This window comes from Ambystoma mexicanum, chromosome 4q, assembly GCF_040938575.1.
Source record: "Ambystoma mexicanum isolate Mex_15411 chromosome 4q, UKY_AmexF1_1, whole genome shotgun sequence".
NCBI classification, from domain to species: Eukaryota; Metazoa; Chordata; class Amphibia; order Caudata; family Ambystomatidae; genus Ambystoma; species Ambystoma mexicanum.
In genome coordinates this window covers 448,861,145-448,877,545 of record NC_090928.1, presented here as the reverse complement: position 1 = coordinate 448,877,545, position 16,401 = coordinate 448,861,145, and the positions used below count along the sequence as shown (strand labels likewise).

Sequence of the window (16,401 nt, the reverse complement as noted above, 5' to 3'; positions counted from 1 at the left end):
GGGGCATGCCCAGATGGTAAATAAGCTGGCCACATCGCTAGATTGAAGCTATACCACGAACAAGGTGCCACCTGCTGGATGTCAGGTGGTCTCACTAGGGATAGCAGCAGCAGACTTACCCCCTCAAGATGAGCGACACCCTAGACGAATATAAGAACTATTACACGTCTTAAGTTATTGAGACAAGGCTCTGGCAGGACATTAACTGTCATTGAGATCCCTGCAGACTTGGAAAGCATAGGCGAACCGAAGGGGCTGTGAGGTAAAAGCTGCTTTGCAGGAGGCAACTTCACACTAAACACAGCCACGGGAGCTGATGCAAGCTTAGATAGTAGCAAGCCCAAGAGTAGCGTCAAGACAAATTGGCGGCATACAACAGAGCACAGAGGACGTGTAGAGCCCAAGACACTGCAGACCATGGCTCACAAGGGAGGTAAAACCAAAGGCAAACAACCATTCATGGACATCTTCACCAAACCAAACTCGACCTCAAACACCCCCACACAAGCAACGATCGTGGTACCGGAAGGAGTGACCCCGTCGACAAATGGGCATCAGATTTTGGCAGCCATCTCCAAACTGAAATCCTCATGGGGGACCGCATTGGCTGAAATGAAAGTCTCACTGGAATCAATGATAGAAGCAGTAGGGATAGATGTTACCCTACTCAGGCAAGACGTGAGAGCGCTGGCAGAACGAACAAGCGGGCTGGAAAGTGCGATGAAAGTGAACACAGACTAGAAGCGCTACCGCCAAGGAGGTCCATTTACTGAAACAGGAAGTAGCTAACCTGGAGAACCGAGCGGAGGAGGCGGAATGGAGAGCGCGATGCAACAATGTTCGCTTGGTAGGCCTGCCAGAAGGAGAGGAAGGCCTGGACCCCACGGACTATGTGGAGAATATGCTTATATAGGAAATTGGGGCTGGTAAGCGCTTGCAAGGATTTGCAGTGGAAAGAGCACATAGGGCCTTGATGAGGAGGCCACAACCTGGAGCCCCTCCCCAAGCAATCATAGCCAAGATCCTGAATTACAAGGATAGAGAAAAGATCCTAGAATTTTTCCAGAAGGGGGGGGAACAATAACGCGTGCATCGTCTACGGTTACTGCATATCCGGACTATACTATGATGGTGCAGAAACAACGGTATAGTTATGTGGGGTGAAAAGTAGATTGCGCACGACAGGCCTCACATACATGCTCTTGTATCCTGCGAAACTCAAGGTTCTTTATAAAGGCAAAGCGCACTTCTTTGAGGCTCCGGAGGAGGTGACGTATTGGCTGGAAACCCAGGGCATTCCGGAGGCCGGAAGAGGACAAGAGCGGCGGACAAGATAAGTGACCCAAGCTATGCCACATACAAGGGAAGAGGAGGGGTGACGGAGTGGTTGCATAAGGACAATAAGAGTGTCAGCACAGAATAGATTCAGATGGTTGATATGTTTAAATGATGGACATGTTGGACTTGAATATAGAGGCGTGTAATAAGGAATTGAGCAGTAAATGCACAAGGAGCGATATTAGCGCAAGAGACATGGTAAAGAAGCCCTGTCCCCAATAAGCAGATTAGTTATAAGGCCATTAGGATGTAGTTATAAGCTAGATAAGCGCAATAAACTGTATAGGAGACGCAGAGTGATGGTAGCCTACCCTCCAATAGAAAAAGTTGTAGAGACGCCAATAGGGCGAGATCACCCTGCTGTGCCCCGAGTATCGGTGATAGCTGAGAAACGGGAAAGATGTGGGGGTGCCTGAGATCCAGGGATGGAGCTGGGCAGCAGTTGGGAGGGTGGAGGGAAAAGGGGAGTGTGGGGTTAAGTTGGGGAAGGGAAGGGAGGGGGGAGGGAAAAGAAGGGTGGAGGTTTGGGGAGTTGAAGTGTTTAGGGGTGTGATATTGTTAGTTGGGGACTGAGCCTATGCCTATATCCCAACATGCCACAGGCAGGCGGAGCAGAGGGAGAATGGGCAGTTCACAAGACATGGGGGACCTTAAAGTACTTACCTGGAATGTGAGGGGGCTTAACAGCTACCTGAAAAGCAATAAAGTGATGATGTACCTGCGCAGACAGTAGATTGATATAGCCCTGCTACAAGAAACCCACCTCACGACAGCAAGATTAGAGTTGGTGCGGAAAAAATGGAAAGGTACAGTGGTTGGGACAGCATATTCAGCTTACGCAAGGGGCCTCATTATCTGGGTAGCATCGCATATCCCCTTTCAATCGTTACAGTCCACAGTAGAAGCAGATGGGAGGATGGTTGCTATAAGAGGATTAGTCGAAAATAGAGAAATTAACATTATAAATACTTATGCTCCCAATCAGAACACGGCGGCCTCTTTTAAGACTCTGTACGCCAAAGTGAGTATGTATGTAGGGGGAGCGATGATTTGGGGAGGGGACTTCCCTCCCCAAATGGAAGAACCCTCCCCAAAATGGGTCCCAAACTGCACACTAAACCCGAAAATGGACAGAACGGATAATATAATAGATAGACCCTCACCGGCCGCCAGGGTGTTACAGTCCTTGGTGACGGACTTTAGGCTGGAGGATGCATGGAGAGTGCGCCACCCGCAGGAAAGACAATATTCACACTTCTCAGCCCCACAAAATTTGTATACCAGACTAGATTATATGTTTGTCACACAGGAGCTAATGGCAGAAATGGTGCAGGCAGAATACAAAGCGAGGGTCCTGTCGGACCACTCGCCATTGGTTCGAATATGGCAATACCAATCCCAAAGAGCAAGGATACCAACGTGGCGCCTCAGAGCAGAAGCACTGAAAGATACGCAGTTTCGTGAGGACTTAAGGGAAGATATAAAGAGTTTCTTTGCGGTTAATACGGGCAGTGTTGAGTCAGCGGGGACGCTATGGGAAGCCTTTAAGGTAGTGGTGAGAGGGATAGCCATTGCTAAATCTAAGGGATTACAAAGAGGGCTATTAACAGGATTACAAGAGGCGGAAAAGGAGCTGGAAACGGCACAAAGTAGATAGGGTAACACCAAGGAAGATGCAGAAACCATACTTAAGCTGCAACAGAAATGTGTAGAATACTGGGAGAGATTGTGTAACTTAAACTATAAAAAGTATATAGAGAGGCAACATGCGGGTGGAGATAAACCAGGGAGGGCGTTGGCGTGGCTATATAAAAGTGAAATCTCTAGACCACCAATTAGAACAATAACGAAAGAGGACTGGCAAATAGTGGACACCCAAGAAGGCGTGAATCAGGAATTCTTGAGGTACTATCAGCAACTGTATGGGGTAGAGGGAGGATGTTCTGATAGAGAGATTAGAGAAACCCTAGAAGACATAGGTATGCCGAGAATTAGCATAGAGGAGAGAGAAGATCTGGAAGCCCCAATCACCTTAGAAGAACTAGAGGAGGTGGTAACACAGCTGCCCACCAGTAAGACTCCAGGGGCGGACAGACTCCCTAGTGAATTCTACAAAAGGTATAGAGAAGAAGTACTTCCCCCGAAGTTGGAGATGCTAAATGAGGCATATGAAATAGGGAAACTACCAGAGTCCCTGAGAGAAGCAATTATAATACCGCTCGCTAAACCCAATAAACCAAGCAAAGACTGCAGATTATACAGACCACTGTCAATGCTTAATCAAGACAGTAAAATACTTACTGCGGTTTTGGCAAACAGAATGAGACGGATTATCACTAAACTAATACACCCTAATCAGACTGGTTATGTTCCACAGAGGAACATATCCAACAACCTCAGGAGGCTCCACAGGGTGCTGGAACAGACCAAAGGGAAGATGGGCGAATCGGCAATCGTGTCATTAGACGGGATAAAAGCATTTGACTCAGTCAAGTGGCCATGGCTGATGGCGGCCATGGCCAGTTATGGGATAGGTCCCGGGTACCTCAAATGGGTCCAGCTATTATATAGTGCACCGCTGGCGAGGGTTAAAACGGGAGCAATAATATTGGAAAGATGGCAATTTAGCAGGGGCACTAGACAGGGATGTCCGTGGTCCCCTATGTTGTACATCTTAGCACTAGAACCCCATGCGATATATTTAAGACAACAGTATGATATAATTGGGATTAACATAAAAGGGGAACCACATCTAGTTTCCTTGTATGCAGATGATATGCTGTTGTATTTACGATACCCAGAAGAAAATCTCCAATATGTCCTGGAAGTGATGGAGAGATTTGCGACACTATCTGGCGTTGCCTGAACCCCAGAAAATCATGTATATTCCTGTTGGGCAGATATGTAGGGGTCCCGCAAGACCAATTACCAGTACTACAGATCCCCTGGGAAGTGAGCATGTTCAGATACTTAGGGGTAAACATCTACCACATGGTGGAGTCCGAGCATCAACATAACACTGAAAAGGTGGTTTATGGTCTCGAAAATAGCATGAAATTCTGGGCTAAACTTCCTTTGGCAATGATGGGGAGAGGGGCGATGCTGAAAATGGTAGTTCTACCGAGACTGTTGCACTGTTTTGGGAACATACCATGACTGATACCGAGGCGATTTTTCACTGGATTGCATAGCATATGTAGAGGGTTCCTATGGCATGGAATGAGGAACAGGATAGCCCTCTGGAAATTACAAAACTCATATGACAAAGGAGGCATAAAACTGCCGAACTACGAGGTTTATTATTTAGCGAGTCAGTTGCAGTATGTGGCTAAATGGCTATCGGAGGACCCAACCTCAGAATCCAGGTTGTTTAGACAAGAATGTGCCACTTTTTTCCTGAAAGAAATGATATGTCTGCCCATAGCAGATATCAAAGAACGCCCAGAGATGATGGCATTAGCCTGGAAAATATGGTGTAGGGCCTGCCAGATAATGGAGAACCCAGACCCATGCTCCCCACAGGCGCCACTTGTTACATTGACGGGAAAAGCAGACCAGCTAATGATAATGATTAGGAAACACTGGCAACCGGTGGGGATAGCAACGGTTGGAGACCTGTGGCAAGAAGGGAGTATTAAAGAATTCGGGGTACTGGTGGAGGAAACGGGGTTACATATGGGGCAATATATGACATACCATAGGATAGTGCGGCGCATCCAAGAGACATGGTCCGAAATAGTACTGGAGGAACAACCGGACGCCGCCATAGAAATGATGTATGACATAGCAGAGGGAGGCCATGAGATATCAAGGATATATGAGTTGGTGATGTCTAAAGTGGGGAAGGAGGTGGCACAACTGAGACAAGACTGGGAGGAAGAAGTGCGTGAACCTATGAGTGATGGGATGTGGGCGCGGGCCCAGGGGTATCACAAACAAAAAGACCAGAAATGCAAGATTACAGCAAATACAACTGTATATAACCCACAGGGCTTATATGACCCCCCCCCCCCCAGAGAATAGCTAAGTTTAAAAATGCAGGACGACAAATTTGCCGCAAATGCAGCGAGGAAAATGCCGCAATGACATGTTCTGGGCGTGTCCAGAAATTGAGAAGTTTTGGGGTGAAATAGCCCATAAACTGGAGGATAAAGAGGTCACGCTAAATATTGGCACAGCGTGGGCGTGCCTGCTAGGGGGATTTCCCAAATCACACAAATTTAAACATGTCAGTAAACTAAAGAATTTAGCATATATACTTGCGAAATGCAGAATTGCAATGGGGTGGAAGGCATGCCATAGACCGAGGATAGAAGTATGGTGGACGGATCTTCAGAAATGGGCGGAAGCCGAAACGGTGGTGTGGCAAGAAGCTAGCAATGTGGGAGGGGATGAAGAGGCAGAAACCTTGACAGCCTGGAAAAACCTAATAGCCACCCTGTTTGGGACCACTCAAAACTGGCCGAGTGATCAGGACTCAGTAGAGAACATAGGAGATGAAACCCCACCGCAAGTAGAAGAAGCAAATCATGAGGTGGCATAGGTTTGGAAGGGGGGAGGGAAGGGGAGAAGCAGTATATATTGTGTAAGTGATGTAAATTGAACCATTGGAATATGTACTGCACGTTTGTTGTAATAAAATCAATAAAACTGTTTAAAAAAAAAACTAGACCGCACATTCTGTTCAATGCACCTCTGATCCTTACCAACTCCGAGTCCCTCTTCTTCGTTCCAGTACCACAGGCATTTTGAATCCTGAACTCCATAGTGGTTTTGGTCCCTTGAGATTTAGTTAGTTTTGATTGCTTTGGGAACTAAGAGTTGCCAGAGTTAGGGGATATTATGTAAAAGGTTTATGATTTAACATTGGGGTTAGGACCTCTACCTAAGACAGAATCATGACAATTAGATGCCATATTTAATTCCTGAACTCCCAAAGTACAAACCTTATTCTGTTTAGATGACTTTGCATAGCCTGTTCTTTGGGTAGTTTCATGGGAGGAACTTGTGCATTAACCGCATGCCATTAGGTATTCGGTAATTATAGTACTCTTATCCTCACAAGAAGATGAATACTAAATCTCTCCCAAAGGAGCCACCACTTCCCCTTAAGAGCCATCTCCTCCCATGTGATCCTCCCTCATTATACCACCTCACGTGTTAGGATCAGGTAGCGGCTGCCTTCCCCTGGCCGCATGGGAGATGATCATAGACTGAGGTTCAGTGATGACTCTGCAGGATTAATCACAATGGAGGTAGGGAAACCTCAAGGGTGAGGAGGGCACCAAATCCCTTAGACAGCCAGGAAAGGGGTGTGATAATCCTTAGAGAAGGAATGGTACTTCATCCTTTATAAAGCAAGTACGAGTGAGAGGCAAGTGATCCTTTAGAGAGTGGGAATAGGCACCCTAACTCTCATAGTAAACTTGGGCAATATAATACCTAATCAGGAAGCAGTGTGCCAGAAACCATCCTTCTTGTGGATTAGAAAAAACATGTAAAGCGCTTGTGAAAAGGTCAGTAACCTAGCAGTAAACTATAACATGGGAATTGGAACCACTCTTACTCTGGGGTGGGAGGCGAAGGCCAGAGAAAGACCTATCCCCAGAGGGGGATGGTAGCAGTTTAGCAGTTGAGAGGCCCCCATTTCCGGCCTCCTCCCCAAGTGTCTGTTTATATATGTGCAGTACCAACTTGCACCACCCAGTACCCTTTTTCTTTTCTTTCTAGAGCCAGAACTGAGGAAACAACAGTATATAAAAATCAGCCATACAGAAACCCATCCGCGTCCCACACTACCTGCCTGGACCAGCACAGACAGAGATACCAGCGAAAGAACCAGAGATCTTACACGGCTTCCCCAGGTGCCTCACATCACTCCCAAGCACGGACATGCATAGCAGCCAAACCACTGCAGGCCACTTAGTACACCACAGACTTATAACAGAACAGCGAGTATTCCTCAAACCTACCCTAACAGGAACTTGAACACTTTGAATCGCAGACCGCCATTGCTACAGCATGGCGGCCCACACAGAGAAAAGGGGCGGGCATTAATCCATTATTTGTTACAAACCACAATTGTAAACCTTCCCCAGTGGGGAAGACTAAGGCCTGATTGACCAAGGCAGTAATCCAATGGGAGAAGCATGGAGAGAATAAGAAGGGCAGCAGGAGGCAGGGAGTTGTTCGGGGTGAGGGCAGAGAGGTGGCAGACAAGAAACCAGCGGAAGGAAGGGCAGTGAATTTGAGCATGGAGACGGTATTGGATCGTGAGAGCAAGTGGTATTGAGTGTGAGTGAGCGTGCAGGGTTAGGGAGTGTGTTAGAGGGCATGTAGAGAGCAAGTGGAAAGTGGTTTTGGAAGTGAAATGAGTGTGACTGTGGAGATGGTGCGGAGGAGTGGTAGTATTAGTGAGTAGGAGGGAGTAGAAGTGTGGAGGCAGGCGAGAGAAATCGGAGGGACATAGGAGAAAGAAGGGGAGACAATGGGTGGAGTAGGAGGCAAGATAGTAGGAGGAGCCAAGGTACAGCGATCAGAAGAGATCAGGATAGAAACATCAGGGTATGAGCTGAAAAAAACAGTGCGGCTTGAGCATCTGTAAGGCACAACCGTATAATTCTCTTAGAGCCACATTTTTTTATTTAATTTATTTATTGTGCATTTGTAAGGTGCTTATACATTAAGGAAATTGTGTTTCAAAGCACCCACATGGCAATGGGGAGGGAACATGGGAATGAAGGCAAATACAATAACAATGAAGAGAAAGAAAGAAGTGGTCCTACTAGGCTTTGTGAGCATTCAGAGCGTGCAAGTGCAGTGATAGTGTGGGGCCAATCTAGTGCGGTAGTGTACATAGAAGAGACATTTGTATTTAGGCTCCCCTCCATAGCCAAGACAGAACAGACAGTAGGAAGAAACAGGCCGCATATGTTAACACAGAGAGTGAGGAGAGAGAGAGGGAGTGCAAGTGAGTGAGAGAGAGAGGGAGTGCAAGTGAGCGAGAGAGAGTGAGGAGAGAGAGAGGGAGTGCAAGTGAGCGAGCGAGAGAAAGAGCGAGCAAGTGAGAGAGAGAGAGAGAGAGAGAGAGAGAGAGAGAGAGAGCAAGTGAGCGAGAGAGAGCGAGAGAGAGAGAGATGGCCCTAGCCCTATTGCTGTGCTATAAATTACTAAAAAAACTTTTGAACCTTTGTGGCTAGGTGGTATGTCCCTTCACTGTGTGTGCGCTTTAGAAAAGCCCGGAGAAAAAAAACCCAGTGTCCTCACATAGGAAGAGCCTTGACAATTTATTTGCTTAGCCAATCCTGACACTCCTGAGTTACACCAGACTTATGAATGGTATTGTTGCTCTGTTGTACATAAACCTCTAGTCCCAATAGATTTTTATCCTAGCCTCTTTCAATTGAAGGCAAGAAGAGGATAGGTGATATCTTCCTCAGACAGTGTTGCATTAGAGTACACAGGGAAGATTGGTATCTCCAAGATAGAAAGACCCAGGGCTTGTTTTTATTTAACCCATTCTGACACGGTTAGACTAAAGCAAACCCAGGGAAGGAACACAAATTCAGCTGTAGATGGACCCCAAGTCCCTGTAGTTATTTATCCCAACCTTTACCTGCATATCAATAAAGGAAATGTTTAAAACTGAATCTTCTGCATCATGTCGTTTGTCGACCTTCCAAACCTTGTGCATTGCACAATTTATTGAATGTGTTTAAATATGTAATGATTGACTCTTTATTGAGGTATATAATTTAACAAATGAAATCAGACAGTGATCCTGGTATATATGAAAGGGTCTGTACCAGATCCCCTCTCACCACAGGTCTCTTCAAATGACCTTACACACATTGTATTCAATGCTTAAACAACTTAAACACAGAAACACAACACTAACCATGAGAAACCCCCTACCTTTACCTGAAGAAAGGTGGAGATCACCAGAGAGAGCAGCAGAATCCACAGAAAGGAAACCATAATGTGTATCCATGTCACACCAATCCTTGCAGACAGAGAAAAGCTGGGAGTCTGCATGATGCTGAAAGGGAGAATGAATTTAAAACGCTGTGCGCAGCTTCCTGTTATCACACCTATCACCCCTGTTAGATCCATTCCCAATGCTCCTCGCCTTCGGGGGGCACACTTTGCATTTAGAATGGCTACATCATTCTATACGAAGTGGAGATTGTGTACTTCATTACCCGGGAAACATCTTTTTCAATTATTACCCCGTTAATGTCACATGTTCTGGATTCAAGTCACGTGTTCTCCCGCTACGTACTTAGCAGCGCATTGAACTGCCATGCGCTGCTTCTGATTGATGTTTCTAAAGCGTTGAACCTTGGTTCCTGCGTCTTCCTCAGATCTGTTTCTCGCAGCAGTTTTCCTGACTCCAGGAACCCAACAGCCGCTCTGTTTATAGCGGCATAATTCCTCTTCTGGTTTCTGTCTTTAAACGGACACTTCGAGTTCTTACGCTGTTCAGCTCTACAGCAGATTTTTGAACTCTGTTTCCCGCCTGCAATTTCCCCTCGCCTCGAGATCTATACGCGAGGTGGCGTATCTATGCTACAGTTACAGCTGTCATCCCGGATTCCGCCGCGTTTCGAGCAAGGTAATTCCCGTTGAAACACAGCTGCCCGATTACGACCTTTGCAAATTCTCTCACGGTACATATTAATACATGAGTCAACTAGCCTAACATTCCCAATAAACCATTTCTGATTTACAAACTCAGCTAGTGCTCATTCTGCTCTGTATATTATTACCAGCTGAGTGTAGCTTCCAGAGAGTTGAATACTATTGGTTAAGGGCAATTTGTTCCAGTTTTTTCTCCCTTTCAAGAACATTACACTAGAGTTGCTTTCTCCGAATACCTACATTGTCTTCACGTGCACAAGACTTTATGGATGCTATCCTGAAGTGCACCAACCTGTTGCTAGCGTGACCCTCGTGCCCTTCGGGATTAGTTCCTGTACTAACTTCCCTTTCCCAATCGTTGCTTTTTCCTTAGATTTACCTGGTGGTTCTGTTACCGATTGATTCTCTACATACGCCAACAGGTTAGTGCAATACTTCATGCTGTGATATGACCCCATAGACTTAGTACATACACTGACACCTCCCTTACTTTTCTCATACAGCCTGGCGAGTATTTGTGTTTCCATGCCCTTTCCATTGATTCCTCTCTCTAACTGTGGTTTTAATACAGTCATAGAGAGCCATCAGATGGAAGGTCTTAATTAGACCGGCTTCAATTCCATCTGAGTGCGCATATTGCATCATCAAGACCAAGAGACTATCCTCACCGCTTGTACCCTTTAAGGTGGTCATACGACCTGTATCCTTTTCTTGTTCATACATAACAAGGTTTATATATTACTGTTGTTTAAACCATGGAGGGTATAGACCAGCCCATGACACCTGTCTCAATCAAACTTGGTGGCATTAAGACTCAGAAGGCCCAAGCACAGGAGAAACAGGTTTAACGTACCGGGTGCCAATGAAAGGCGTGATGGGGCAATGTGGAGGGGGACTTCGGCTCTTTGGCACCTAAAACGAGCCACCACCCTTGTGATGTGCCATGTACAGGTGGTTTAAGGAGATCCACAGAGCTACCCCAGTGATCCCTCAGTCGTCACAACCAACGCCCTAGAGACACCCTTAGCATAGGCCACAAGGAAATACAATGCATGACAAAGGAGGGAGGTGGCCCATAGTACAACGTTCAGAAAGGAATTGTGCTAATGGGAAGAAACTCTGAGAATACCAGATGCTGTAAAGGTTTGTGTTGTAACAGATACAGTGTTCACCGGAAGCCTGGCGTGTATACCGGCTCGATCTACGAATCCTGTGCCGAGTGCATTTCGGGCCAGTAAGCCAAGGAGATCATTGCTGACAGGAGTCCGAGAAAAACAGGGATTTGCAAGGAGGGGCTCCCAAGGAGGCCATATGCAAACAACATCAATCAGACATGAGCTAGTGATTGCAGCTGTTGAAGGCACAGGCATCTGCAAAGTACATGCGGCCGGACCCCTTAACACCAGAGCCTGAGACCCTCTACTTTTTCACTCACACCTACCAATTACACCACTGCATATTCCAAGATTGGCTCCCTACAGCCAGGGTACTCCTACTCTCCAATACAGTCAGTTGCCCTGGGGAGGCCTAAAGCCATAGCCATATCTAGCTAATTCCCCTTGGAATCTGAGGGAACTGTCGGAGTCTCTCCAACTGCTCTCTCCCGCTGTTCTCGCTCTCTCACTGCCCACGCTCTCGCTTACTGCTCTCTATCCCCCACCACCAACAAATCTCTCCTGGTTTTATCAGGCTCCCCCCTGTCTCAGTCCGCCAACTCTGTTGCAGTCTCTCGCTTCTCCAAAACTCACCCTCCCAACACTACCTCTGCCTCTATGCTCCTTACTCTAACTTTCCTCTCCCTCTCTTCCTCTCTCACACAAACAGCACAAACACACATCAACCATCTCGCACCTACTTTCAGCCTCCTCCCCATCATACTCTCCCTCCAAAATGTCTCTCATTCTCTCACATAATCAAATGAATACTCGCTCGTGGGGCGCTGTTGCGCACGTAGAAAATGGCCACCTAAACCCGTCGCTCCTCCATCACCCCAAGGTCCTGCGCTTGAAGATCCGTCCATAGGCTGTATTGAGGGCTGAAACCTGCTGTAGCGATTGCCGGTGTACTTGTCCACGACTTGTGAAAATCCGGGCCCGCTGCGGTACCGGACTCCTGAGATCTGGCTGTCAACAAATCCGCCGACACGAGCATCGGTGCCGTGCCGACGCACGGCTCCAGGGGAATCTACCCAGGGGCAGTGGTTGCTGAGTGCTGCGGGCCGCGAGTGGGTGGAGTCTATGCTCGAGGCCCACGCCCTGCCCTGCTGTCCGGCCTGCTCTCTTCACGTGGTGGCGGTTGGAGGCGCCTGTCGATCCTTGGAAGCCCCCGGCTCTGGCCTGCCCCTACATCGGCCTGCTTGACACTCACTTCCCCTTGATCACCAGAGTAGCATGGCTTTCGCCCACGCATAGACCCGCAGGTGGCTGAGCTGGACAAACAAGTAAGCGGCCAGCGAGAGGTTGGGGGGTGTCGCAGTGCAAACATTTCATCGAGATCCTCTAATCGGGGGCTGCAGTCCTCCTGATCCCCACCCGCCTGTTTAGGCCTGTAAACTCTCCGCTAGGCCGAGTGGAACATGCCGGGCAGCTCGGCGATTTGATTGAGGTGGTGCCTCGCCGCCCCCATACTGCAGCTACACGGCCCTTCTTGATACGCTCTGCAGGCTTGGCCGATCCTCTTGATTCTCCTTTACGGACCCTGACTCTTGGGGGTGCGTTGGCCCACGGTCCGAGGTTTTGAACCTCCGGAGATCCTTGGACAAACTCACTTTGCATGCGTGACTCGCTGTGGCCATGGGGGAACCAAGTAAGTCAAACAGGGCATCCAAAACCCCTGCCGGCAGGAAGAAGGGCCCTATGGACACGTTTACCAACATGACTAGTCATGCTGTGCCGGGGGACACACATCCCGACGAGGGTGCTAGGGGCAAGCTAGAGCTGGACATGGTGGACAGAGAAGATAAATTGACCGCACTAGTACAGAACGGATTCCTTGCAGTAAACACTAAACTGGACGAAATAGTCGCTGCCATTGGCTCCTTGAGGGCCAGAATAGACAAGGAAAGTGCGCTTGTCACGGAGACTGATAGCAGGATAAGTGTAAACGAGGATACTATTGCCCACCACAGTCGAGATATACCCTATATTAAAGACACGATGAGCAAACTACAGAGCAAATGTGAGGACCTCGAATCCAGGTCGAGGAGCAACAATGTCCGCGTGGTCGGAGTGGCGGAATCCTTCGGCAGCGGCCAAATGGAGAAGCACGTGGAGGAACTTTTCAAAACCCTGTTTCGGCCCTACTCGCTCTCTGAACATTTCCTGGTGGAGAGGGCGCACCGTACTCTAGCACCGGTACCCAAACCAGGAGCCCCGCCACGTACGATAATTGCCCGCCTTCTGAATTACAGAGACAGGGATACAATCCTTCGGTTGGCAAGGCAGGCCGGTACGTTGCAATATGAGGGAAACCGTATACATGTATACCCAGATTTCTCCGCTTCTGTCCAGGCAAATAGACGCTCTAATGAACCAGTTAAGAAACTCCTCAGAGCACGACAGATCCCGTACGCCTTGATGTTCCCTACTAAAATGAGAATTCAACATGCAGGGAGGGCGCACTTTTTTGAAAACCCATCTGAAGCTCAGTCTTACATCGAGTCCTCTATTCCCCTCCCTCCAAGGGGGGGAAAGACCTGCACTGAACAATAGACCCCGGCCGGCAGACTAAGATTTGAGCGCTCTATTGATCTGGTTGTAGCTGATATGGTCCCTACGGCAGGGTCCTTGGTAAATGGATACAAAAGATGGCCATCTTCTATGTTTGGTGTTGGACGTGAGCCGGGGATGGCTGTCATGGGAGGCAACATGACTACCCCGGGAATATTCCACAAGTTGAGGGACAGACATCGTCAAGTTGGGGGAGACGATGAGGGTGGGGGGCGGGTTGGGGAGTTTGGATTGGGTTGTTTTCAATGCTATGTCCCATGGTTTGAATTGGGAAAGGCCCCCCGCAGTATGGCACCTTGCACTGGGAGGACTGTCCGGGGAGCTTGCTATAGTTTATTGGTTAAATAAGTGGTCTGTGAGATTCTGACGCAATTCAAGTTATTTGAAAATCACATCCAAGAGGTTGGGGATGCTACTCGAACACTTCTACTTAAGAGCTGGTTCACGCATTAAGGGTTAAACTGTTGTCATGGAATGTAAGGGGGCTGAACAATCGGTTAAAGACTAAGAAGGGTGGAAATTATATTGTCAGACATGGCGCTCAAATTGTTATGTTGCAAGAAACGCATACTGTTGATACTGGAAACGAGTGCATACTTCCCAGATGGGGCAAATCCAGGTTTTGTACAAACGACTCGTCTCAGTCCAGGGGTGTCGCCACGCTCATACATCCAAATCTGGGATTTTGCCCCGAGGGCCAAAAGTTAGACCCCCTTGGTAGATATGCTTTGGTCTGGGGCTCGATAGCAGGGCAGCGGATGCTACTGGTAAACACATATGGCCCGAACATTGATGACCCCGCCTTTTATACTGATATATACCAACTGCTATCTGCCATTGATATCCCCATTATAGTCTGGGGTGGGGACTTCAACATCGCTATGGACCCCAAACTGGACAGATCCAGCACGGTTGTTAGAGCACCTAGTAGGGCTGTTCTAACTTTGAGACATGTCCTTTCCCAGCTCTCCCTTGATGACCCCTGGCGAGTGATGCATCCAAAAGGACAGGCCTACACATACTACTCTACGGTCCACGATTCCGAGTCCAGAATTGATTATTGGTTTATTTCCCCCACTATGCTTGCTATGATAACGTCATGTGAAATACTTCCCCGTACACTCTATGACCACTTCCCGATAACACTTGAGGTTTCAATTCAGAACTGTCCTAGATCTCCCAGAAGATGGAGGATGCCCGGGGGGCTGCTGAGTGACCCAGGGGTGGTGGAGGGGCTACACATCGAAATTGCAGAGTTCCTCGAAATCAACATGGGCTTGGTTGCTAGATGTTCCACGGTATGGGAATCCTTTAAGGTCTGGGCTACGGGGACACTTCTATCCAAATCCGTGGGTCTCCTGAAGGGGGTTAGGGCGGACCTGACCCAAACTGATGGTGAACTGGGGAAACTTGAAGACGAGTACTCTCGTACTCATGATAAGACTATATTGGCTGGAATACAATACCACCTCCAGGAATTTGGCAGACTAGCGGCTAGGGAAGTACAATACATGGCGGCCCCGGTCCAAGCCCGTAGGTATGGTGAAGGTAACAAAGCGGGTAGGACACTGTCTAAATTACTGAAACAGGATAGACACCCTAATCGAATTACCAGTATACAAACGTCTGGCAGAGAGGTTGTGCTGAATGAGAGTGGAATTAATGCTGAGTTTGCTACATTTTACCAACAACTGTATAGAAATAGAGACACTAAGACAATCACAGAAATCGGGGCGTACTTGGAGATGCTGACAATACCGAAACTCCCTAAAGAGACTCGCCTAGCAATGGACCAACCACTCACTACTGACGAGATTATTGAGGCGATTAAGGACTTGGCATCCAATAAAGCCCCAGGGCTAGACGGCCTGGGTGCTAAGTTTTATAAGGAGTTTAGTGCGGAACTTGCACCATTGTTATTGCTGGTTTGGGAGGAATCCCTCCAATCCAAAATACTGCCCCCGTCCATGAGAGAGGCCCTGATAACTGTTCTCCCGAAGCCGCGCCGGCCGCCCCAGGACATGTCGTCATATAGGACACTATCTCTGATCAACACAGATGCTAAGATATTTGCCAAGGTGCTGGCCAGTAGGCTTCTGCCGGCAGTTCCTACACTTGGTACACCCTGACCAAAATGGGTTTATCCCAACTAGATCTACGGCTGTCAACTTTCGTAGGCTCTTTGGTATATTGGCCCAAATAGACCCAGCCAAAAATGCAGTAGCCATATCATTAGGTGCAGAAAAGGCCTTTGATTATGTGTCCTGGGCCTACTTGCTGGCAATGCTGGAGGCATTTGGTGTTGGCCCTAACTTCATTAGATATGTGGAGTAACTCTACACGGAACCTGGGGCCCGGCTACTGACCAACCAGTCAATTTCTGATTTGTTTTTATTGGGAAGGGGCACCAGGCAAGGCTGCACATTCTCGCCCATACTATTTGCCTTGACAATAGAGCCAAAGGCTATAGCGATCCGACTCCGACACTCTAATAGGGGCATTAACCTTAGGGGGGCTACTCAGCTTATCTCGCTATACGCTGAAGACACTCATATATTCGTGAACCTGAAAACAACCTAGTACCTATTATGGCCGAGATTCAAGAGTTCACCGCACACTCGGAGTACTCTATAAACAGAGACAAGTCAGAGGTTTTCCCCCTCACACCGTCAACAGTCCGTCCCGGCTCCATGTG

General features: G+C 47.9%; 1 protein-coding gene across 4 annotated transcripts in view; it reads right to left on the bottom strand.

The window, feature by feature from the left end:
• The window catches only part of PUS10 (pseudouridine synthase 10), a 1,772,971-nt gene that overhangs the window by 1,354,994 nt on the left and 401,576 nt on the right, over nucleotides 1-16,401 (bottom strand). Inside the window, exon 1 of one of the 4 annotated variants that reach the window (XM_069608032.1) lies at nucleotides 9,259-9,532. The exons of the other annotated variants lie outside the window; for them this stretch is intronic. Within the exon in view, the coding sequence (XP_069464133.1) occupies nucleotides 9,259-9,450 (192 nt within the window). The 5' untranslated portion in view covers nucleotides 9,451-9,532. Of the gene's footprint in view, nucleotides 1-9,258; nucleotides 9,533-16,401 lie in introns of those variants that run through there. 4 annotated transcript variants of the gene reach the window in all.